At 39.3% G+C, this 26,774-nt stretch overlaps 1 protein-coding gene across 10 annotated transcripts in view; it reads right to left on the bottom strand.

Annotated features, from left to right (window-relative positions):
* Positions 1 to 2,149: 2,149 nt before the first annotated feature.
* The window catches only part of SGMS1 (sphingomyelin synthase 1), a 281,381-nt gene continuing 256,756 nt past the window's right edge, over positions 2,150 to 26,774 (bottom strand). For all 10 annotated transcript variants that reach the window (XM_058543450.1, XM_058543443.1, XM_058543448.1 and 7 more), the window contains 4 exons: positions 24,873 to 24,990; positions 8,711 to 8,864; positions 4,895 to 5,061; positions 2,150 to 3,901 (listed from right to left, as the gene is read on the bottom strand). In XM_058543450.1, coding sequence (XP_058399433.1) covers positions 3,722 to 3,901; positions 4,895 to 5,061; positions 8,711 to 8,864; positions 24,873 to 24,990 — 619 coding nt within the window. In that variant the 3' untranslated portion in view covers positions 2,150 to 3,721. The remainder of the gene's footprint in view (positions 3,902 to 4,894; positions 5,062 to 8,710; positions 8,865 to 24,872; positions 24,991 to 26,774) is intronic.

Consider the following 26,774-nt stretch of genomic DNA (forward strand, 5'->3'; position numbering starts at 1 on the left):
GGTATGTTGATGGATTAACCTCCTATACATAACTACTACTCCTAATAATCAAATGTTACACAGAGACTATTGTGATTAATAAACCACAAATCCTCGAGAGCATTGCTAAGTTCATAGCATATATTTTCCCAATTATTAAATGCTAAACTGCACCACTGTGCCACACCAGGGCTCAAGAACTAAGAGGATTTCTCAGAACATGAACTCTTATGATAAATGCTCAGTCCATTTTCTCTCCACCAACAGTAAGCCAGAGCCATTCCCACTGTCCTGCCATGCTCCTGGAATGCTGCTGCCTCACCCATTACCCAAATCCTTGTCATCCCGTGGGGCCCAGCTTCAGTCTCCTTTTCTTCTGGCAACTTCCTCTCACTTTTAGTCTGTCTCTCACTGATCATGCCCACTTCTGACCTCCTTGTGGGAGCTGGAGCCTGGGCTTTTGAGAGCAGGCATCGCTTAATTTTCTTCTGACTTGTACTCTGAACTAGCAGACAGATAAATATTTTAAGGTGCTGATAAGCAGAATTTCAAGTCAGTAGTTTTGATTTGTTCAGAGTAAGTTTTCTGACCAAAGGGAGAAAAAGATACAAGATACCAGTATCGAGGGATCCAAATAGCATATTCCATTTCCTAGTTAATTCAAAATGTGGTTGACTTTTTGTCTAATAATGGTCAATTAAAGTTAGCATGTATTTTACGTGATAATTATCAAGTTGATGAGATATTTATCAAAGTTATCAATTTAAGTATTTGGGATGCACATGAAACATACTGTAATTAGGAAATTGGCAAAATTATTCTCTCACGCCTCATGGTGTGAATTCCCTCCTTCTCAGTCGACGTTAAGTGTCATCTGAGCTTTACTACCATAGACACAGATTCCTCTCACTGCCGACTTTCAATGGAGAGTTTAGGAAAGCTCATAGTATTTGTATGGGGTGAGGGGAGGGTGGCAACTTCGACTCCTATCATATTTTCACCACTTGCCAGTTGCATGCCCTTGGGAAAGCTATTTAACATATCTGAGTCATCTCCTGTAAAATGGGGGTGATAACTACACCTTGTGGTTGTGTGAGGGTTAACAGATAATACACGTAAAATGCCTAACTTGTAAACTAAGCAAAACAAAGAAGCTATTGTCTAAGGCTTAGGTTTACCAAACTAAATGAAAAATAAGCGCATGTCCTCATTCAGGCAGGCATTATCAAGCACATTCCAATTCTCCAGAATACAATGTGATTTCTCTTCGTCCTTCCTGGGATTTGCAGACTAGAGGGCCACAAGGTATATCAATGCATGAATCAGAGGAGTCAAGCATGAAGAGTAATCACCAAGTGAATTTCTTGGTACATGTGTAGTACATAAATTTACAATAATGAATTTTTTTATATAACTATTTCAACTTAGAAAAATAGACAGATCCTATTTTTAGCGTGAGCCAATAATTCATTTTCACTACTCAAGTTACTTTCCCTTTCAATATTCGGCACCTGGTCAATAGTCAAAGTTAGTGAAAGGCTGTAACAGTTAAACACAAATCTATCCTAGAATGTCGCTCTATTTGCGTTAAGAGGCCACCACATTTATTTTCTCTTGAGACACAAGTCCAAAACTCCACGCAGGAAATCTTAGAAGTTCTACCCTGGCTAGAAACGCTTAGCATGCTTTAGCAAAGACAGGCATCCACTGTTACCATCTTCCTTTCTTTACCACATCAGGAATAATATCTTTTTTTTTCTTTTTAAACAGTTATTTTGCCTTACCTCTGACTATCAAAGTACTATTACTGTATTTCTCACTTCAGACTTACTTTTCCTTCCCATCTAAACTGGAAAAGCTGCATTACTTCCAGTTATAGGGAAAACAAGTTAAGTCAGTGACTTGATTGAGAATTAAAGAATTCAAAATTGTTGGTAAACAGTGGTCTACAGTTTGAATTTAACTTATCTGTGACTCTTTTTGTATACTTTTAAAAATACACTCCATCTGTAGAGGTCACTGAAGATTAGAGCACATTTTAAGGAATCTCAAGGAAAGAGAAATATGATCATTAAAGGCCCCGTGTCGAATAAACTCAGTGAAGAAATTCTGAAACTTGTTTTTCCTCTTGCTTTAATGACTCCACTTACGACTTTTGTGAAGAATGTGAACACATTAGAAATGACAGCCATTTATTTTAAGTAATAGTTTTTATTTAAAAAGTGCGTTTTGATTAATTTATGATCTAGGTAAGCTGTTAAGATATCAGTATACTCTCTGGAATAGTAACTTTACAAAGATTTAAAACAAACAAAATTTTAAAAGCCTTTTTATTTCCTTCACCATTATTGTTTTACAATACAAATATCACCTTGTGAATACACAAAAAACCCTACGGAAGATAATTCTGCTGCACGTAAAATACAGAATGGATATATATACTTCTTTACTCTTAAAAAACTATTTTGTTCTCCACATTGGCAAGTATAGAATAGAATACTTCCCCAAACATACTTATGTTAGGAGTAAAACTTAGAGTTACATGCAGTTTCTGCACAAATATATTTTAAAGAAATAGATCTCTTTTTTGTTGTTCACCAACAAAATTGTCATGAGAGTATGGATAACTAATTTATAGCTTTCAAGTTTTAGTTAAGTGATCATTTTCAAAACTCTCTTTTAAAAAAAAGTCTTCATGGCTGTTTTCATTGTATAGTTAAAATCGAACTACCAAATAGATGATAAAATAATTTAAGTGGTACATGTCACTGCCACCTGCTCACAATATGGGAACAGGCTCTGACTTTCTAATTAACTCTCCCATTCTTTAATTCAGAGCAATTTAAAAACCATAAGCAGTCTTCTGATTTAACTTAGCTATAAATGCAAAATTTAGTAGTGTATACATACATTTATATTTTCATGGAATACTTTATTTTAAATAAAAACATTTAAGATTGCCTACTGACCATACAATCAAGACAAGAAAGGCACTAGAAACATAGACAAATTTCTCTCCCAAGAAGCATTTTTAAATTTTACCCTTCTTTTCTTTGACATGTAAAAATCTTTAAATTTGGTTTTCATAACATCATTTTGAAAAATAAAGTTAGGAAATACTTAGAAAATCACTTTATAACAGAATCTTTTTTTTTTTTTTTTGCACTTTTTGACACACTGTCTCTGCTGATTTTACAAAACCCAAAGTTACCAAACCTTTCTGTGTCTGTCATTTTTATTTGAATATCGGCGCAACAAGTAGAAAGATTTCAGCATCGAACCCCATTCAGGTACTTAGAAACCTTCATAGAGACATCTGCTAGAAAATGGCTTACAGCCCAATCTTTGGGGCAAGAGATATGAAAAGTATGTTTTCCCAAGAAAATAATACGCTTTATTTCCAGATGTGACTGGAAAAACCAGAACTTATGATATAAAAGCTTACATTTATGCTGTTGCATCATATACAAAGGAACATGGTGGCTGCGGGTTACGTAAATCCCAAACTTATGAACAGGAAATGTGTACAGTGCATGATAGGTTAAATTTTCTTTATTGTTGTCCAACGCAGGTCCTTTGGAGAGAAAAAAAGATCACAGTGCTGACCAGGTAACTCAATAGGTTAAGTCAAGGTAACTGCTGAAAGATAACAGGATTAGGGAGGTGTTTATTTTATGGCATCTTCTCTCATGGAGTTCTTAGCACTTGGGACAGTTCCTCTTTCCCCCACTTTGTACAGCTGTTATGTGTCATTCACCAACCGGCTGTATTTAACTTGCCTACTGAGGTGGACTACTGGCCAGGGGAAGGGCCACTGGTAAGATCGAGGTACAATTCCTTGGACATTCTTTTCAAAGTACTGAAATGGCCTGTACCACCACACCCTGGCCAGGAGGTTCATCTGGGAGGCTTCTTTTAGCACCTAAGATAACAAAGAAAGGAAAAACCAAGTCAGGAAGGACAATTAATTGCTCCAGCCCCAAAAGGAACATACACACTTTTCTCATAATCTTTCACTTTAAGTTAAAATATTTCCCATATTAAAATTCACAAAGGACCCTAGACCAGCTCCACGTCCATCAACATATGCCAGTTTCACACTCACGCCACCATTCTACACTCTGCACTCATCTGCAAATGGGGGTCACACTCTAGTAGAAAAACAACTCCAATTCCAGGAATTCAAGGAGAACTTGTGGCTTACTCAATCTCTAATCTATAAAAAAATACCTCAATTAGTTTTTAATTTTTTTATTATTATTATTATTTTTTGGTGAGGAAGATTGGCCATGAGCTAACATCCATTGCCAATCTTCCTCTTTTTGCTGAAGAAGATTGGCCCTGAGCTAACATCTGCGCCCATCTTCCTCTATTTTGTATACGAGATGCCAACACAGCATGGCTTGGTAAGTGGTGCATAGGTCTGCACCTGGGGTTCTGAACCTGTGACCTCTGGGCCGCCGAAGTGGAGTGCACGAACTTAACCACTATGCCACTGGGCCGGCCCCTCAATTAGTTTTTTAGCTACTTACTTGTCTATGATGAAAATGGACAGACTTAATTAAATATTAAGTATTAAGCTTGATGAGGTGCCAAGGGTAGGGAGATGAGGGTAGGAATGCAAATCAAGCAATAGGTGGGCATAGCTTAGAAAATATTTTTCAGGGACAATGAATGTGATACTTGTTCTAGAAGGGTGCAATCTCCCATGTCATTATATTAACACATTTCTTGATTCATTTTTGATTCTGAAGTGGATCAGCATCACAAAAGACAACACATCTTAGTTGACTACCACTTAAGAAAAGAGAAACCTAAGACATTTATGGATTCTTTAAACTCTCCCCCTAGCCATGACATCAACACCAGGCCAGAAGAGGCAAGAGAAACTAAAATCAAACTGGGGAAAACTCACTTGCTGATTGGCCATAGTGTGGTACCACCAGAAGAGTCTTGTGGTGATGTAATATGCCACCACCACGTCCACAGTGTAGTGGTCATGCGCTAAGAGAATACAGAAGATTCCAACCACGCTGAGAAGCCAGCAAATCCAGTGATACCACCAGAGTCGTCGAGGGGAATCTGACAAGAGAAGAAATTTGCAAGAGTCCTATTATTCAAGTACCACTAAGCAGACCCAATCATGTCTCTACTACTACTTCTTATGATTTTATTTATTTATTTTTTTCCCCCAAAGCCCCAGGAGATAGTTGTATGTCATAGTTGCACATCCTTCTAGTTGCTGTATGTGGGACTCGGCCTCAGCACGGCCGGAGAAGCGGTGCATCGGTGCACGCCCGGGATCCGAACCCGGGCCGCCAGCAACAGAGCGCGCACTTAACCGCTAAGCCACGGGCCAGGCCCTCTACTACTACTTCTGAATCCAGTTACCCTGGGTCTCTCTTTCTGAAACAGATCTCTTGCACTAGCAAATCTAAGGCTTTAGCTTATCTGTAACCAAGGTTAGAATGAAAGCAGCTTATTCTATAAACTGATTTTACTAGCAATAATAATTCATATTCAGTTGTTACTTGACTCATATAATCATAAATACAGTTTAAAAGGACAAATTAGGACAGGTTAATGCATCATGCTCCATTAAAAAAAAAACAACTGTCCACTGACATTTAATTAAATTTACTTGTAAATAATTTAGGATTAATGCTCTATACAAAAATTAATACCTTTTGGTCTACAGACCCTTATACACGGACTAAGCAATTATAATTGATATAACTGTCTTATTTGCTTTGCTTTCCCAGCTCTGCAACCATACAGTAATCTGAAAGTCTTTTGAGATTTCCATTTCTCAAATACAAATAAGAGAGAATGCAAATGCCTAAGAATTCCAGTCCAAGTGCATTCCCAACGGTAGGGCAGTGTCAGATAAATACTTGTCTGTACCTCCATTTGGGAAGTTACCTGAGGGAAGCATCAAAATCTCCATTAGTGCAGGCCTTCCTGCACATTTCTGCACCTTGTATTCTCAATAGAAGGGCTTCAGAGGGTCTGAAATTTTAGGCAAAAGCATTGTTTGAATGTGATCTACCCTCCCCACCCAAGGGGAGAAAGTTTGGGCTTTTACTGGATTCTCAAGGGGTCCAAGAATCAATCATTCATTCAGCCAATATTTATTGAGACTATATCTATGTGCCCAGGACAAGAACTGCTCTAGGCATGCAGATCAACATATAAAACAGGCAAGGAGGCCCCCTCTGTGGGGAGATTCCTTCCTAGTAGGGAAGAGAGACAATAAACAATAATCATAATAAATAAGTAAATTATACACTATGTTAGAAGGCATTATTGCTATGAAAAAGTAAAAGTTGAACAGGATAAGCAGGGTCAGAAGGGTGAAGGGTGGCTTGCAATTTTAAACGAAGTGAGTGGTCAGGGTAGAGGTCTTAGTGTATGTATAGGGCTCCATACGACATCAGGAAAATTTATATTTGATACCTTAACAATACAACAACAAATAGTGGCTACCACTCATTCTCCATGCAACTCTATTATTAGTGTCCATATATGCTACCTATTTTAATTTTTACCACCTCTCCCTGACCCATTAAGTAGCTATCAGTATCTCACTCTAAAGATGAGGAAACTAAGACTTAGAGGTATAGGTATAGGTTTCTCTCAAGGTCACAGAGCTAGTAAGTGATATCATCAGGATTCAAAAATTAGAGTTTGTGACACAAATCTTCCAAGTTTCCTAATATGGTACACAGCTTTATCTTCAAGAAGGATGAGGCTTAGTTAGCCCCATTAAATGATTTCAGGTACCAACCAGCAGGGGGCAGGAATCCCTCCCCCAGGGCTGCTGACACCAGGCCTATTTGGTTCCCATTTTCCATGACCAGTTACATCCCAGTCCAAGGGCTGGATCACGCCCTGACAATTGTGAACAGACATTGTTAGAATTCACTCTATTTGGTCACATACTAAACACAAGCAGAAGAATACCTACTCTCCCTTCTCTCACTCAGTGCCCTGAAGCGCATCATCTCTTCTCCTCCTGTGTTCCTTACCTTAGTGTTTTAAGATCAAAACTGGGGGCCGGCCCTGTGGCTTAGCGGTTAAGTGCGCCCGCTACGCTGCTGGCGGCCCGGGTTTGGATCCCGGGCGCGCACCGACGCACTGCTTCTCCGGCCATGCTGAGGCCGCGTCCCACATACAGCAACTAGAAGGATGTGCAGCTATGACATACAACAATCTACTGGGGCTTTGGGGGGAAAAAATAAATAAATAAAATCTTAAAAAAAAAAAAAAAAAGATCAAAACTGGGCTTTCACCCTTTAGTCCACCATGTGTCTACTGTACCCCCACAATCAACCTTGCTATCTGTTGACCCTTCTTTGTTAATCCCTCTCAGTTCCCTCCAGTTCTCTCCATTCCCAATGCCATCACAATAGTTTGGGCCACCACCATCTCTTTCCTGGATCATAGCAGCAGTCAGTCTCCTAACTTTTCTCCTGGTCTCTAATCTTGCCCCTCTCCAGTATATCCTGCAAGCTGCTGCAAGAGTGGTTTCTTTCTCTCTCTGTCTCTCTGGGGCAAGTATGATGACATTGCCCTGCCGGTTACAACCCTTCATTAGGCACCCCATCTGTCAGACAGAAGTTCAGACTCTTTCTGGCGGCTTAAGGCACACTTCACCATCTAGTTCCTACTTACCAGTCCATGTCATTTCTCATGATCACCCCCACTCTGAATCCCTACCACAACTACACTTCCACAAGGTGCCACATGCTCCCACGACACCTCCAGACTGCAACGTGTGCCCCTCCTCTGCGGTACCAGCAGCCTGGTTTACTTATCTCCCTTCATGGAAATTGCTTGTATAATGCTCACTGTTTCTAACAGCAAAATATTGAGGACAACTGAATTTTGTACCAGTAGAAAAATGAATAAATAATCTGTGGTTCACTTATAGTATTAAAATACTAATAGCAATTAAAATGAACCAGAGTCTCATGTCTCAAAAACACAATTTGAGAGAAAAGTGGCTGAAGATTATATATAGCATGATATCACTTATGTAAATTTTAAAAACCAGAAAACAATACACAAGTACAAAAACATGCATGGAAATAATACAGGACAATAGGAGGGGGAAGGGATGAAAGGCTTTAATCACATATTGACATTTAATTTGCTTTTTTAAAGGGTTATCTGAAACAGATATGGAAAATGCTAATATATATTAAATCTGAGCAAAGTACAGGGGTATCTTTAATACTAATTTCTGTGTGTTCCATAATAAAATATTTAAGTACATTTTTAAAAGAAATTTCCCATTTAGAGTCTGCCTCATTCAGTGTCCCTGAGCCCGTGGCTTCTATAAGAGTAGAGATCACTGACCCACCACTGTACCCTCAGCATACAGCATAGTGCCAGGTGCTTAGAGAAATGGCTACTGAGTGAACACATGATCTTCCATCTCCAAGCAGGCCTCATACTGTATTTTTGTGTATTTATGAGATTTCCTTTTGGCTCCCATCAGCAGCTGTAAAACACCCCCAATACTACAGCTGACACTTGAGTAAAAAACCTGTCAAGAAGAGCAGTTACTTCCTCTCACACATATTTCCCTGGGTGCCTGCTGAATCCGGGCGTGGTGGTGAGATGAGGTCCTGCCCTCCTGAGGCCTCCAGTCTCGTTTCAGCAGACTTCCCAGGGACCATGGGAAATGGCAGGAGAGCAATTCTAATGAAGGCTATTTGAGACTTACACTCTTTGATAAATAAGTAGGTGAGTGTGAGCATGACTGTGTGGCCGCTGTACAGATAGTCCCCACACATGTTGTGAGAGCCAGTGATGGACAGGCCACCGCCAGCAATGAGCTTCATTATTCTCCGAAGTTGGGCTTCCCAGTCTCCAAAAAGCTGATGGGAAAAGAGAAAACAAGATTCATTATTAGCCCACACGAAAGTGTGCTATGATTTCTAGTTAAACTCAGAATTAGGCTTTGTGATATTGTGATTTATAATAAGAAACAGATATTTGGTCTTTGTCCTCGTTGCTGGCACAGAACTTCTAAAACCTTTGGAATTTCCTAAGTGAAGAGAGAGAGAAAAAGTGTCTTCTGCTATTCATAACAAGTCCCTTTCAACCACACTTAAGTCATGTTAATGAGGTGTCTTTCAAAAAGCCCCTAAGGATGGGGCTGGTTGCCAGGAGAACCAGTCAAATGATTAAAGGGTTGGGACTTTCAGTCCCACTCGTCCCCCACCTCCAGGGCGGGGAGATGGACTGGAGGTTGAGTTAATTACCAACGGCCCACGACTTGATCAAACATGCCTACATAATGAAGCCTCCACAAAATCCAAAAGGACAGGGTTCAGAGAGCTCCAGGTTGGTGAACATGTGGAGATATGGGGAGAGCAGTGCACCCCACAGAGGGCATGGAAGCTCCACGCTCCTTCTCACACACCTTGCCCGATGCATCTTTTCCATCTGGCTGTTCCTGAGTTATATCGTTTCATAATAAGCTAGTCATGTAGTAAGTAACATGTTTTCCTGAATTCCGTGAGCCACTCTAGTAAATTAATTGAACCAGAGGAGGGGGTCATGGGAACCTCTGATTTACAGAGGGTTGGTCAGAAACACAGGTGACAATACAGACTGGTGACTGGCATCTGAAGTGGGAGGGCGGTCAGTGTGAGACTGAGCCCTTAAACTGTAGGATCTGATGCTATCTCTGGGTAGACAGTATCAGAACTGACTAAAGAGAGTTGGAGAATTGCTTGATACGAGGGGAAAACCCCCACACATCTGATCACAGAAGTGTTCAGTGTGGTTATTGAGAGTAGAGGAGATACACAGGACTGTTTTTCCTTTACAAGCTTCTATTAAGACACATAAAATCCCTCACCATGAAGTCTGCCCATTCAATGTTTCCCGTTCCTTGGGCAGCCCTTGGAAAGAGTATGGTCCTAGAGATGAAACATGTGGCTTCAGAACCTTCCTTAGACGTTAGCACTTTTTATGGGACATTTCAGCAGATGTTTACCCAATTTTTTTTATTACACTAATACAGAAAGACTGACTGATTGATTTACTATGATAACTGCCATTTATGGGGAATAGAAAACTTAAATCTCTAGGGAAAATATATATATTTTCGCAAGCTTGGCCTAGAGGACAACTGTTCTATTAATTTAGCTAATGCAATTGGAGGTTGGGACAGTCAAATATACAAATATCTTTTAGTATGTGATTTTTGGAGACCAAATTAAAACAAGGGATTGATAGGATGTACCTTCAATCTTCTGAAATTATGTGGGTAGAACTGCATGTTTTTCCTTTTAATACGGGTGAAAAAAGTTTAAGAATAAGTCTACCTGTCTCTGATACAAGTCTGGGCTGGATACTAGAGCAATAAATGGCTTGAACAAGTCACTCACTGCAACTTTTATTTGCTCTGTCAAATGAAATGTGTGAATGTCTATATTTTACGCTTGTCAGCACTCTTTTAAATTGTTGTTGGCCAATTTAATCATCATGATCCCTTTTTAACATTTAACTGATAATATTCCAGGCTTTGGGAAACATACGTTTCATTATCATTTTACTTTAAAAAATTTATCAAGATTTCTAGATAAGGATGGCAGGTTGAAACACATTGCACAGAGGACATGATTTCCCAAATTCAAAGGGATCACTGAATGCCCAGCTCAATAGAAGAAAACAGTTTTACAGAGCAAGACTCGGCATCATGGAATTTCAGAAACTGAGGGCAAAGAAGAACTCTTAAGCCTGCAGAGATTAAAAACAAGCTTCATATGAAGGATCAAGAATCAGACTTTTTCAAAAGCAACACTGGAAAACAGAAGGCTTTGGAAAAATGCCTCCAAATTCTGAGGGAAAATGATTGCCAGCTTAGAATTCTATACCCAGCCATATTATTAACTATGCATAAACTAAGAATAAACTCAAACCATTGTCATATATACAAGATTCAAATAATTACCACCTATGTACTTTTTTTCAGGAAATTATAAAGGATATGCTCTACAAAGCAAAGGAGTAAAAAGAAAAAAGAAGAAACAGGATTTGCTAGAATGCCAACGGAGAGCCGAAGAGCAGTGCAGGCTTAGAAAGTGAGCATGCCCAACGGGTGAGTCAGAGCTCTGGGGAGTTATCTTCAAGGAAGTGACACTAACAGAAGACCCAGTGCCTCCGGCTGTAGTGAGAAGAGTCACAACATAAGGGTATTGAATAAGTACACAGAAAACTAATAAAGCAAAGAGCAAGGCAATTACTAATTCTACAGGAAATAAAATATTGTCCAGAAAAGGAAAAGTAATTATAGGAAACTACATGACTTACCTGTGAATAGCATTTACAAAACTATAACAGTGTAAGCAGTGAATATTGAGTTAAATCAAGGACAGAAAACTACACTGGGAAGACAGGACAAGAAGTGTGAATGTGTGTGATGGGATGACGGGGGGGAGAGGGAGAAGGGAAGAAAAAGGCACAGAACCTGCAAGCTGGTGGGGGTGGGGAGAGGAAGGAACAAGAGGACTCTAAATCTTGGCGTTCCACAGCAGGAAGTCAATAATAGTGACATGCCTATATTAGCAATTATAAAGAAACAATATTGCCATGTCACTTAGAGACCTGAGGGTACACATACACAAAAAAGACCTGTAAAAAGATTTAAGGATGTGAAGGTAAACAGATTCAGTTAAGTTAAAGATTCAGTTAAACAAATCTGAGTCTCAAGATTCAGTTAAGAGTTGAGAGAGTAGGAAAGTGGGCTGCAGGAGGGTTATGGTTAGGGGGCTACTGTCTTTCATAACAAATCGTTAAGTACCCTTTTGTTTTTTAAGTTGCATGCATGTAAATGCGACAAAAATTTTTAAGGTTTTAAATGGAAAGTCTGGTACGGTTCTGTCATAACAATGGGTAATATACAGAAGAAAATGATGGCAAAAAATCTTAGGGAGCTCTTCATTTTACATGATTTCAAATTGGCCTTCCAAAATTCCCTCTGTGTTTTGAAAACTATAAATCATATTCTCAAGCACCATTACTCCGCAATTTTCTCTCCAATTTTAGCAGGAAAACATTCGTGGGGAAAATGTATATGCAAGGCAGGAGGAAGAAATTATGAAGCAAACATGGCACTGAAGAAAAACAGCTAAAATTTAATGCTGCATTTCTTACAAGTGCCCTTAAAACCCCTTACACTTTCTTTCTAAAATATCTTTCCATGTTTGTCAAACCTCTCCAAAGAGAAAGTCTCTTTAAGCTTTGCGAGAAAGAGGTAAGGCTGGTTACAGTTACATAAAAATTTTTCATTATGTTTAAAAAAGCAAACAAAGTAAAAGACAAATTATAAAACAAATGGAATAGAAACAAGGTAACATCTTTACCGAGTACACAGCACACAGAAATAAAATAAAATAAGACCAATTTAGGAAACAAAATTTATCAAAGGACAAAGGATGTGATCAGCTGGAGGCATAGACTCTATCAAAATTAGAAATAAAAATTAACATGAATAGCAGCTCATTTTTTCCCCATATCAAATTAGCAAAGCTAAAAAAAGACGGCCAATGGTGTGGCAGGTATAATGCCACTGATCTTCTCAAACAGGCTCATCTAAGAGGAGGGGAGCAGGTGAAGGCAGCGGCCCTCTATAGAGCAGTGCGGGGAAGAGGCGGCCTCTAGAACAGATGGGCTGGGCTAAAATCATGGCTTTTCTACCAATTAGCTGTGTGAGCCTCGGCAGCGGAACCATTCTAAGCCTCAGTTTCCTCATCTACAACTTGAGGAGAAATATATTTATTACAATTGGCAAAATCCTCTGCAAGAATAATCATTAATACTGACCAGCAATCTAAATAGCCATAATCTCTGACTCAGGTACATTGCTCCTAGCAGTCTACCTCAAAGAAACGATCCCAAATATGAAGAAAAGCCTTATGTACAAATATCCCACTGCCACTTTCTTTACAAAAGCAACAAATTGGAAACGACCTAAGTGGAAACTGTTAAATAACTGTTCCCTTGCTATTCAAAGCCTGGGCCAGGGAAGTACCAGCAACACCAGGAGTCGGCTGTTGGTGTCTGCTCAGCACCGACCGAACCAGAATCTGAGGGGATTCACAGGCACTGAACTAGGCTACAACCGGTTAATAAATTACCAGAAAATAAGTTCACAATGATTGTGTAGCAAGTTTACATCACAAACATTTTCTTCTATTAAGAGGAAAAAACAAAACAAAATGTTTGGTATAATTATAACTGTTTAAAAAAATATGCACAGAAAAAGTCTAGGATGTACACACTACATGTTAACAGGGTTTGCGTGGAAATTGGTAGGATTTCTACCAGTCTCTGTCTCCTGGGGACTTCTCTTCCTGTCCTTCGGCAAGAAAGAGAGGGATTCTCTTGGAGCTCTGCAGTTCTGGGACCTAGGTTGAGTGCAGGCAGGAGACACGGGAGGAAAAAAAGAAGAAGAAAAATCGGGAAACTCACGCCTGGATCTTTCATACTTCCCATTTTAGTTTCCTTCCCAATCTGCCTGCTACCATATTCAGGGTCCCCAAAGAGCTGCCCCACACATTCTGCCCCATGTTTTTTTGGTTGAGTTCAGGGGGAAAGAGGATGGAGTGTGCCTACTCCATTGTAACCGGAACTGTCACCTCCCCATTAGTAGGCTTCTGAATGTTCATTTTTGAAAGCAGAGACATTTTGGGGGACACTCAAGTAAACGTTTCTCAGTGGACACTACAAAGCTGTGACAAGAAGGTCTCATAGCTACATCACTATGTGAATTATGGTCTCCTAGGGTCACAGAAAAATCAGTTTTCAGTGAAAATATAAAGCAGTTTTCTTCAACTTCTAATGAATGGCCAAGAAATTAAGTAAACTGGCCAAATCACTTAAGCAATAACAAGGCATAGAAAGAAACTGAGAGCAGAAGAAGGCGGCAGAGGCTTCCGAATGAGACAGACCAGTCAAGTCCAGTTAGCACCAGTGAACCTTTGGTTATCAAAAAACAGGTTTCCCCAAGTGTTTTTCCACTGCTGAATAACACAATGCTCTGATCGTAGTCTGTTCATCATCATTCAGTCTGCAGATGGCCTAGTGCACTGACATTTTCCTTAACTGCATTTGAAGAGCAAGGATACTCCTGTGCTTCACCTCCTACTGGGAGGAGAGGGAGAACCTGGAAGCAAAACTCAACAAATAATGCTGCATAAATCAACGGCTTTGGCATAACTTTGATGAAGGGCCGACAGTGAGCGTTAAAGAGTAGAAATGCTATTTAATATAATCCTTGCCCCTTACCAATGCTTCATTTTGCAGCAGCCTTGAAAAATCAGCAAGGCAGGTCTTAGCTCCATCCTGGGTCCCCTGGCTGTTCAGTGTTGGGCTGGGAATGGGACCTAAATTCTCTGACTCCACGTATGTATGATCTGCAAAACTGTATGCCACCTGCGCACAGTCAGTCCCTCACAAGCATACAGACACCAGGAACTGGATCCATATAAAGTAACTTCTTGAGCAGCCCAGGTACCTTAGAGAGGTAATGGCATGCTCTCAAACCCCACTCAAACAGCCAGGTGTCTCTCAAAGGACTCATTCACTTATTCAATGAATCTACCTACTACCACTAGGACAAATAAATTTTTATCTTGTCCTGAAGAATAATCTTCCTTCAAAACAGAAAATTCACTATCATCCATGAGACGCCAAGAAAGCTGCTCTTAAATGCCCAGACCACTGATGAGACCTGCTAAGGGAATCAAGCAGCAGGGAGCAGGAGGATCAGTGGAACCCCTGTCAATCCATATGCTGAGCAGCCTGCAACCGAGAAGCACACGCTACACACCGCGATTCCCCAGTCGACCTCAACCCCACATGACTAAGGCCCCAAACTTCGAGAGTACGCCACTTCCTAAATTTCAGCTGGCATGTAGCCCTCCTCACCAATGACGAACACTGAAGAATTAATAAGCTTTGAAAATGTCCTTTAGTGTGACCCTGAAGCCCGTACCGGGAAGGTGGTGTGTTCATAATTTTGATGAATGCTTTAGATTTCACAGCAGCAGTGAGAGGCTCAAAACTGCCCCTTATAATTTCTCATACCTTTTTACTCCTTCTCGATGGGGCAGAAAAAAAAGGAGTGGTAAAGTGATTTTACATAATAAAACATTACCTTTTGTTTGTATAGAGATTCCAACTTTTTAACAGAGTTTTTCCATCAATGATCTCACTGTATCCTCACAAGCCTGTCAGGTGGTTAGTGCAGATGTGATTATGTTCATTTCAGAGACGAGCAAATAAACAGAGAGGCTCTTTCTCTGTTTCACACAGTGACTCCGTTGGGATCAGATCCAGATGTCTGACCTCTCACCTAAACGATCTTGCCTTTGGGTCCCTGGAAAGAGCCTGCTATTGTTGCAAACACCTCCCCAAACGACAAAGGCTGGACAATGTCTCCAGGTTCACTTTTTTGTTGTCATTCTAATGAAATATAATCTATTTGATATATGTCATTTAAATAGCTGAATAGCTAAAACAATATTTAGTATTTACTAAAGATCTATTTTTCATAAGTGTTTTTTCCATTTAAATCAAACTTCCCGATCTCTATAAAAGTTATTTTCATGGAAACCTTTCACAATTTTATTGCACATTTTCTGCCTTTTTAAACCAGCTGTTTACAATTTGATTTGAACTTTCCTTGCTATATTGTGCTAAGTTGGAGGGACGCTCCAAAGGCCTCCAAGTTTACTTGCATAGGTACAACAATCAGGATAAATCCAACCCCAGACCCCAGTTTTGGGTTAACTATCTAGGTGGCTCTGGACAAGCCATTTTACCCATTCTAGCTGCAGTTCTCTCATCTGTAAAACGGCAAGAACAGCACCACCTTATCCTCAACCCTTACCGACCAAAACGAGATACTGTTTTTAAAAGTGACTGCTAAAATTATAATGTGCTATACAAACTTAAGACAGCGTTACAATAACCGAGTCAGGTCAATCTTTTTTTTTGGCGGGGGGGGGATGAGGGTCCTTAAGTGAGAACTCAATGCCTAGCAGCCAACAAGTGAAATTTGGACGGTCCTCCTTAAATACACAACCCTCATGGATGCTCATCTGTGATCACAGGAGACTTTTCTGAATTCTTCCTCCAGATTGGTAATCGTTTCACTTCTGGAAAGATTTAGTTTCATGCACAATTTATATCCATCTCAATGGATCTGAGGTAGAGAGATTTCACCACGCACATCCTCTCAGAACTCACATATACAACTTTTAAAAACACCTTTCCCTCCACCAAGCTCTGAAGGATTTGGCTATCTGCACCTCTCCATTACCAAATGTATCCACCAATTCCTATACTAGGCACATTTTTTTTTGAGGGGGGGTGTCTGTAAGTAATTATCAGCAATAAAACAGTAATTTTTTAATAAAAATAAAATCCCCAACCAGTCTTCCTTTCCCCCAGTAAACACCTTTAAATTTTTTATGGCCTCTAGTAAGGAGATTTATCAAAGGCTTCATAAAACTCTAAATAAAGGCCAGCTATGGATTTCCATTCACCCATATTCTTATTTATCACATTAAAGAAATCCAGTATTTCAGTCAGGCAATACTTCCCTTTAACAAAGTTACATTTGCTTTAAGTGTTGAGAGATCCTTTAGCCTATCTGGTCATGAAGGTAAAATTGAAAAAAAAATTCACTCAGGTTTTTGTTTCGCAAATTTCTAAATCTAAAGAAGAGCACAATGAACACCCACAGACTCTTCCCTTACACTCGTCAATTACCAACATCTGTCACATTTGCTTCTCCTTTCTCTTTCTCACTTTTTTTCCTGGACCATTTGAGAATGAGATGAATATATTACGACACTTCACTCCCTAAATTTAAAAACAAAGACATTTTCTTCTATAATCACACTCACGAAATTTAACAACGACACAATACTATCACACTTAAAAGACATCCTTATTCAGACTTCCCAACGGTCTCAACAATGTCTTTTATAACTTTTTCCCCAATCTAGGATCCAATCAGAGAATATATACTGAGGTTACTTTCCATACTCTTAATTTTTCTTAGCCTACTACAGTTTCTTAGTCTTTTTTTTTAATGATATTGACATTTTTGCAGAGTCTAGTCTAATTTCTCTATAGAATGTCCCCCAATTTGGTTTTATCTGATTGTTTCCTTATATTTAAATTCAAGTTAAATGTTATTGGCAGGAATATTACAGAAATGATGCGCCTTCCCAGCGCATCACGTCAAAAAGCATCTGATACCATTTGTCCTGCTACTGGTTTGATCACTTGGCTATCAGAGTGTCTGCCAGATTTCTCCACTGAATACACACCTTTGCCTCTTTATAATTAATAAGAAATTTGTGATTTTTTTGAAATTATATAAATATTATGGTCCCCAACCTTTCACCCAATGGTTTTAGCATCCATTGATGATTCTTGCTTTTATTATTATAGTGGTTGCAAAATGGTGAGTCTCTATTTCTAATATTTCTTTTAAATCTACTAGTTGGCTTTTTCTCCTCCAACACTAATTTTTAAAATGCTTTTTATTAATGTTTTACGATCAATTATTGTCATTATTTCATTGTGATGCTCAAACTGTCTCAAATATGGCCAGTGGGAGCCTCTCAAGCAGGACAATATGGTTTTTGAATGAAACCCACTGGCCTGTAGTGTCTGGACAGCTCTGGACCCCTTCCTCAGGATGCAAGTCCCCATTGTCCATCCGCCTGTACTCTGACACAATGGATAACGCCTCATGTAGAGTCATACACCATCACCTCTGAGGCTCTTTGGAATTCCTCAGTGAATGCTTTCTGACTCTGGCGACCTCTTCACACTAGATGGCTGTTGCCATGTAGAAAAATCTTTGCCCCCTCCCAACGTCTCCCAAACATGGCCCTCTTTGCCCTGGTCCAGGCCTTCCTCACCTCTAATTCAGACAACCATGGAAAAGCAGCTTCATCTGTCTCCCTCATGTGATATACCAAGAAGAGAGACGTTGCCAAACTTCTTGCCTCTGCAACTTGGTACCGTTAGTACCTGTGAGACAACAGGCAGGTCAAGCATCTCTGAACAAACTGCAATTTCCTCCCACTCACTGTTGTGAGGATTAAATGATAACAAAACATTTAGAATCATATCTGGCACAAAACAAGTACACACAATTTGGCGCCACTCTAAGTCTACCTCCTTCCATCCCCCAAACAGCCTACTTTCTGTATCACTGGAGAGATGTCTTTCTACAAGACACAGGAATCACATAATACTCCCTGCCAAAACCTTTCCTGGCTTCCTATGGCCAAACTCCTTAGACAAAGGCCAAACTCCTTAGAAGGGTGACAAGAGGCCATAAAATCTGCCCACGACTTGCCTCTCTGGCTTTATCTCTGCCACTTGGCCCAGAGGATCACATGCTCAGGTACATCTAACTTTACCTGCTCTCCAGACTCCCATTCACACCCTTTCTGTTTTCTCCACCTGGCAGCTCCCCCTCTTCACTTCCACTTGGCAAACTCCTACTCATCCTTTGGAGACTTGGCTCAGACGGCACCTCCTCAGTGCAGCCAACACTCCCAGCAGAGTTTGCACCTTATTCTTTGCTTCCATGGCAACTGAGCGCCACAGGCCTATTACAGGGAGGACTGAACAAGTCAGAGAGGAATATGTTGGGTTACAAGTCTGTCATGGCTTCTGGATGCCCATTTGTGAGAAGAGGGAGCACTTGTCTTATATATTTGTGTATCCTCAAAATTTATGCCATACAGGGCAGGTTCTCTAGAAATGTTTGTTCAGGAAATAAGCAACCACTTGTTTATCAAAAGAAGTCACATCTACAAGCTGCCTACAATCACACCGACAATCTGGGAGGGTGAGTCTCCCTGGTGTCTTCCTTTTAATAAGAAAACCACTTAGAAAGTTTAGGGTTTATAAAATCATGTAAAAATGCATATATCAAATGTTAACTATAAGGAGACAGGAACAACTGTAAAGAAAGCATGATCAGAAGTATGTAAGAAAAATATGCATAAATAAAGGACTAAAAAATATACCAAAACATTAACAATACATAGGGCCATGAGTGATTGTAAAAATTTTCCTCTTTTTGTATTTGTGGAGTTTCTTTAAAATGGAAAAAAAAATCATCTGTTTTTTAAGAGAGAGAAAGAAATGATTTAGTGTATCCTATCTTTTTTATCCCTGAAAAAGGAAGGGAACAGTAGAGAGGGAAATGGTAAAGTGAAGAAAAGACTTGGGATGGGGAAAGTTACTGGAAATTATATGCAAGAAATAGGAAAAAAAGGAGAATGAACAAAAAGGAAAAATTATACTGACAATAAGAAACTGGAATGCAAGCAGAAAACAGGTAAAATCAAGCACTGACAATTTAAGTTCCACACAATTCAACAGGATGACATGAAGCTGTTTTTGTAACAGCTATATTCTGAAATACTGATAAGGTTAGCAGGAGCTAATCAGAACATCAAAATTTGTCAGTGTGGAGGGTAGCTTGGAATACTCTAGCTGCTACCTGAGAATGTAAGACAGAACTAAAAAAGGTTATAAAATCCTAAAGAGCAATGAGTCTTTTGCCTTGTAACACTGAACTCGTGCCAGAAAAGAGTTCCTTGAGGCTGATGATTACAACATCACAGCTTAGCAGTGAATTGGAGGAGGTGCTTTGATCTTTCTAAGCTGTGCAATGCAGAAAAGCTGAGAGTGGCAGAAGAGAATATGAAGGTCTTTCTATTATTACATTTGCATTTTATTGTTCCATTGAACTATCAACCTCAGATGCCACCCAAACATAAGCCTTGTCCAACAGTGGGCTGTGTCCATGTGCGTTAGGAAGAAAAATAAAAGACACGTCTTGCAAGTTCAATAGAACCACTTCACTGAAAACACCATGTCAGATGAATGCGTTAGCCAGCTAAGTACCTTCGCTGTAACATTACTCTCTCTTTTCGAAGGTTTTCAAATCTAAAGTCACCATGGAGACCATAAAACAGAACAAAAAATGCATCTCACTTTACTGCTTAGTCACTAGATTAACTCACACGATTATTAAAATGAGAGTTGAAAACAGCATAAGTTATTTCTTCCATTAGCATTAGGCTGTCTGTGTATCTGGGGACTAGAGTAGGTTTTTTTTTCTTTTGGAGTTTGCTAAAATCATTAGAAAAAAACTTTCCTACAGACAGCTTAGAACACTAAAGAATTCTCAAATGTTTCTGCCTTTTTTTTTTTAAACTGAATCATAAACAGTTGTAACAAGATGATAAGAAGTTGTTTTCTGGTTTATACACATGCTCCTTGGAGAAAAGCTGTGACAAGATTTAACGTGGGCTAATCAAGGTTTTGAAAGATTTAACATGGGCTAATCAAAGTCTCGAAAACTTGGCAGCCTCCGATGTAAGCCCTGCACACCACATACTGAGATGCAGCACAAGTGCTTCCCAGAAATTCCTAATCTAGGAACGGAACACACCTACTTCCCTTTCTACTTTTTCCAGTGGCTTTTCATTGTTGCAGCAGCATTTGATGGGAGGCCCACTTTTCTTCCTCACATAATCATTTCTCATGATGATTCTCTCTCCAAGTTATTACATTCTGTGAAGAGTACACGGCCATCAAATGAATGAACAATAGGACCAATTTTCAAAATTACTACTATATACTTATCGGAACATTTTTCTTAGAAGCCAAATATTTTGAGTATTGGCATTAAGGGAAGAATTAAATATACTAATTATGGGGTTTAATATGATGGTGGAACCAAGTTTAAGTTCACATGACTATGTTAAACAGAAAGTCATATTCTAAAGCTCAACTCTCTTCCCTTGTAGTTTAAAGATGATTGATAACTATGAGACTATCCACTAACTAACTGACAGGCCTTAAATGGTGTCTCAAATCAGGAAATACCCAATTCTGTAAGCATTTTACTTTTATGTCCCATCTTTGGCCTTTTCATCCACACTCACAACTTGAACACCATCCGGAATATGATGAATCACAAATATTTAATTTCTAGCTCTAATTTTTCCCTCAACGTCAGACCCATATTGCTAACTCTCCTGGACACCACCACTTAGATATCTTGTAAGTACTTCAAACTCTATTTGTTTAATCCAAAATAATTAACTTTCTTTTCCTGCCTACCTTATAATTATCGCAGTGGTAAAACCCAGTCGCCTTTGAAATCCTTCCTTTCTATCCTCATTCCCTACCTCAAATCTATTATACCAAGTTGTATTGATTTGGCCACTTAAACACTGCTTAAATCTGTCTCCTCCTTTCCATCCCTGGGGCCAGTGGCTTAGCTTGAGACCCTAATTACGGCATTTTACACATTTATTATATAAGGTACAAGTTTGGACTTGTAATCTTAAGGTGCTTTCCACAAAGCAGGGACTTATATTTACCTTGCTCATCCTTTGCACTCTAGTACCTAAGACACAATAGGTACTTAATGCATGCTTGTTAAATAAATTTTCACTGGACTAATAAGAGTCTAGGGGTTGAAGTGTGAAGACGACACCAAGTTCTTTTCTTATTTCTGTATAGCATTTTACATCGAAAGAGCCCTTACGTATTGCCTTCTTTCACTCTCACAAATCCTTAAGACAGATATAAAAAGTGTCTTTAGCCCTGTTTTGCCAGTAAAGGAACTGAAGCTCTGACAAGTTAAATGCAACTATCACACAGCTAGTAAATGGTTGGGGAGGATCATCCTAACTCTGACCTCAGTGCTCTTTCTACTACTAGGTAGGTTTGTATTTTCACAGGATAGTAAGTTCCCTCTCTCTGACATGGCTCAGAGAGAGGCTCATCAAGATTTGGTGGGGAGGATATTGAGACATCAAATAGAACACTGGACTGGATGACTTTTAGTAAGAGTCCTTTCAGTTTTGACTAAGTTAGCCCTGGGCATGATTGTGAAGTAGGCAAGGTTGGTCTCCAGGATCTCTCTCGAGCGTCACCCTCTCTCCCTTCGGACACTGTTCTCCAGTGCAGCATTCTAGCCCTTGACTGACCATTGCATTTCTTAAGCTTGATCTGTCATCCAAGGGGTAGCACCAAGCCTTCAAGGCCTTTTCCAACTCTTTTTCTAGCTTCAGAAATCATTCTGTTTTACCTGTGAAGTGTTCTTGCCAAAAAAGTTAAAACTGAATTGAATCAAGTCTTGAGAGCCAACTTTCTATTTAGAGGAAATATCGGGGAGAAAGAACTTAATGTTAATTGACACTGCAAAAAAACAAACAGGTAAATCTAGAACAATGGATATTTTACAGGACAACTGATCTGATGTCTACAAGTTACTAATGGGGTAAAAAAAAACAAAAAAGGGAGAAAGAACTGCTCTAGAATTAGAGACTTAGGAGACAGAACAACTAAATGTGATGTAAAGACTCTGGATCCTAATTTATACAAACCAACTTAAAACGGGGGGGGGGGGGGGGGGGCGGCATTTTTAAGCCAACAAGATATGCCATGAACTGGTAATTGCCGATACCAAAGAATTACTGTTAATTGCGTTGAATGTACCATCAGCATTAAAGTTATGCAATGAAATGTCCAACAACTTTAGATGCATACTAAAGTACATAGCAATGAAATGACATCATCTGGGATTTGTTTTTAAAATACTTCAAAAAGAAAAAAAAGGTAGATGAAGTAAATGTAGTAAATCTTGATAATTACTGAATCTGGGTGTTGGGTATATGGAGGTTCCTTATACCAGTTTCTCTATTTTGGGATACATTTGAAAACTATCAGAATGAAAAACTGTTTTCTGAATTCCTTCTTCCAAGAGCCCTGCCTACAAAAGAAGTAATTAGAATTAATGACTTTTAACTACTAATTTTTGCTAAGGTGTACAAATGTTTCACCCCCTCCTACATTATTTTAAAGGTTCCAATTTTCAGAAGAATGTCACAGAGTGATGACCCTAGTTGGGATTTCTGGCAACACAAGAAAGAAGTGACACGTTTAGGTTTGGTTTTTTGTTTGTTTGTTTTGACTCTTGTGAATTTGTTTTTAGTGGGGTGTGGGGATGGGTTGGGTTGTTGGGGAACGTCACTGTGGATTATGCCCCACCAGGGAACGCCCATTCTAATCTTCCTGGGATAGCTTGGGTTTGCTTTTCGTGCAGTTTCTGCCATTACTTCTGCCTTTACCAAGAAAACCCCTAAGCCATTTTTAGCCACGAGATCTTGGTTAGATATGCCGATGACTCAAGCTGACTCTGTATGTTCCAGTGCTAACCAAGCTTGGGCTTGTGGGCAACTAGGTAGAGCTACAGAAGTCCTGAAGAAACAAGGCTAGAACCGAGTAGGAAGAAAGGCTACATAGCACGACCCCTCACTGTTGGATCCATCTTCAACCTGTGCTTGGCCAGATCGCACATCTTCATAAATCGACGTGACATGCTTTTTGGTGAAGAAATTTCCCAGTGCCCACACAGACTTTTTTTAAGGAGTTGAACTAAACTTAGGCAAATGTCCTAAACTGTCAGCCTACTACTGAGAACATACTGCTTATCAAGCCAGCTTCCCAGCAAGAGTCCATATCATTGAATCTTTGATGATAACAAGATATTTCCTATAACCCAGAAGCTACAGGCAAGTGCTTGAGAGCTTTTATAGAGGATAAAGAAGATGTGACGCTGGCTTCTTTGGAAGGGTGGACGAAAGAGCAAGATGGAAGGTGCACGGAGGTAGGACTGCTGATAGAGATGGTGGAACGTTCGGACTGTTCATTCTTTATGACGGCTTCTCCAGAGTTAAGGAAACAGTTTGCAGCAAAAACAGAAAGAGTGAAGTAAGAAACTAGCTACCTCTCTGAGCACATATGTAAGTCTAGAAAGGAAGGGGGACCACGGCAAGCAAACAACATAAAGAGATCCAAAATTTCGAACGATAAAGACACCACTTTAAAAATCCAAAGTGAATTTTTCAGCCCTCTTTCAAGGTTCCAGCAGAGAGAATATCTCTTCTGGAAGGAACAAAAGTACAAAGAGATGAAATTGAAAGGGTATGGGAGTTTTACCAGAACAAGTGCAATGCAAAGAAATGATTCCAAATACATCATAGTATTCCATATTTTCTCCAACCAAATCAAGGAAATCTGCCTCTTCTACTTCCTATCGCATTAAAGAGCTTTAACGTAGGTAAACATTTTTAAAACTAAATCTTCTGCTAATTATTTCATAAAGGTCCAATGATGTCCCTAGTTGAAGTTATTCCACAGTAAAGGTTAGGGGTAGGGAGTGTTATGTGAATCTGATGGAAAGATAGAGACAATAAGAAAGGAATAAAGTTTATTTTAAAGAAAGGCTTCTATGCTACTAGAGAAGATCAAAGTGGCAAAATGTACCTTCAGAGTAGTGATCTTATTTGGCTGCAGGAAGGGTGCAAGGAGACAGGAATAGTGTCTCTTGCTCTGCTGTGACAGACTACCACCGCAGGGATTAACAGAAGGAAAAAATATCATTTGAAACCGAACTTTCCATCTAAGACAGGGAAAAAGTATATAAAAGCTTTTGGATCTGTGTCAAGGGAGCGAATGATATTTTAAAAGTCTGGCAGGAAACCAAAGAGCTACACCCACACACAAAGCTTAACTGCTTCCAGCACACTAACTAGACCACATATTTCCCCAGCTGGGAAGCACTGGCAGAGTTTGGAAATTCTCAGAAGGGTGGGGCCGCCTTGCCATACTCTTAGTAACATTCCCAGATGAGGGTGGAGGGACTTGACTATATTCTGAAGAAATGTTCACCTTTGGTGTTAGTCAAAGGACCCCTGGGCAAGGTGAGAAACGAACAAAAAGGGAAATTACAGTGAGGAATGGTTTACCTTCGGAGAGCAGTTGAAATGCATACCGGGTACTGGGAGTGTAGTTACATACATTGTAATACACCGATACAGGTACAGCGTGCCAACTATGCAGAAAAATCTTCTGCTAATAATAGACCTAGAAAAAGGGAAAAACAGGGCAGACACTCAGTCATGAAATTCCACAGCCTCATTTATGTTAAGTTTTTAATGACCCAACCAACCAGCCAAACCCAAAAAACTACTTGACAGCTTGAAATCAGAATAACCAGCTAGTAGCAGTTTAAGGTGAGGATTTTGAGAATGATGTTGTGGGCTTTTTTTTAATATTAACTGGCCAAAAGAGTTTAAAATGCTCCATATTGCTATGAATTAGGCTTCGTGAAGCCTTAAACCTGAGTTGACATTCAACTGATGTACAAGTGGGGCCCATTCTGATCGGTCAGAGCCCACTCAGTACCTGTGGTTAAACATTTAGAGAGAGTCTTTTCTATCACAAAAGGGAAGATATTCAGAAAACTAGAATGACATTAAAATAAGAATTCAAAACTTTTCTGACATTTAATGAGCCAACAACATTAAACAATTTTACCTGTACATCGTAGAAACTGATTCTCCTAGCTCATCTCTGAGGAAGCAGGATGCCAAGAAAAAGACCTGTCTGAATGACAGCATCTGACCCCCATCTCCCTCTCTGCTTACTAACTATGTGACCTTGGGATAGGCTACTGACATCTCTGAGTCTCAGTTTCCTAATCTGTAAACCAGGCATAATAACATTAGAAATAATGTATGGAAAATCCCTGCCATGCATGCACAATGGTAGCCATCAAGTGTATAAGTTAAATGGATGAATAACAAAATAAGGAAGAATTAGAAATAGAAATATTTTCCATTTCAAGTTGATTAGTGATTCTAATGAAATTATTTGATATATACACGGGAACACGTACATTGAGTTTGATAACTTCTCCTAATAACAAAATCCACATAGGTATACTTTAATTATGTTGCACAAACTTCTGTGTATCTTTAGACAAGAACGTTCCTTCCCTCTCTACTTCTATCCTTCTCTACCACAGGCCAGAATCACAGTCCTGTAGTTCTCCTCTTTCTTGACTTGGGGACTTCAAGTTTTTCCTTGGCTTGGGGCAACCTGAGTTAAATATACAAAAACATTTATGAACATTGAACACTGAGAATATTGAACATTTGGATCACTCTATAACTGTGTAGCATAGCTCTATTTTTATGCAGGATAGATATTTCTACTGAAGTGTGGTAGTTGGAGGAGAATTTGTATCATTTGTATCTTTTAACAAGAGGAACAAAGTGATATGTCACTTGTGTGATTAAAAATTAATTTAAAAAATAACCCATACAACTGTATTAGCATTTCATTCATAACTGCACAGTTCACGTAAGTTACTTAGGTCGTATGGGTAGCGTCTGGGTGTTTTGTCTCCTTACCCAGATTTCAGAAACTAGGTCAGAATTGTTTACTACAGAGGCCATCTTATTTCCTCTTAGTAATGCTCTGTATGTGACCTCCAAAGATGAGAATTTATTTAGCACAAAGCTGTCTTGTAAAGGTACGTGCCTGTAATTTTAAGTAGGACGAAAGCACAATGAAACTATATAAAGAGGGACAATACTAGAGAATAATACTAACTTATGAATATCTTAACAAGAATACTTGAAATACCAAAGTGAATTTTATATTGTAAGATGTTAACAGCCATCTTTCTTAAAAAGAAAATGCCCTCTCTAGCCATCCTGCTCAAACAAACAGAAATTACCTGCAATTTCACTTGAACTATACAAGAAACATCTAAGACAGAAAATTGTTAAGTCTAGACCTGTTAATCTCTTTAGAGAAAGAAAAACAAAGAAAATGACTACCATCACTCAACTTTGGTAAAG

This window comes from Diceros bicornis, chromosome 6, assembly GCF_020826845.1.
Source record: "Diceros bicornis minor isolate mBicDic1 chromosome 6, mDicBic1.mat.cur, whole genome shotgun sequence".
NCBI lineage: Eukaryota > Metazoa > Chordata > Mammalia > Perissodactyla > Rhinocerotidae > Diceros > Diceros bicornis.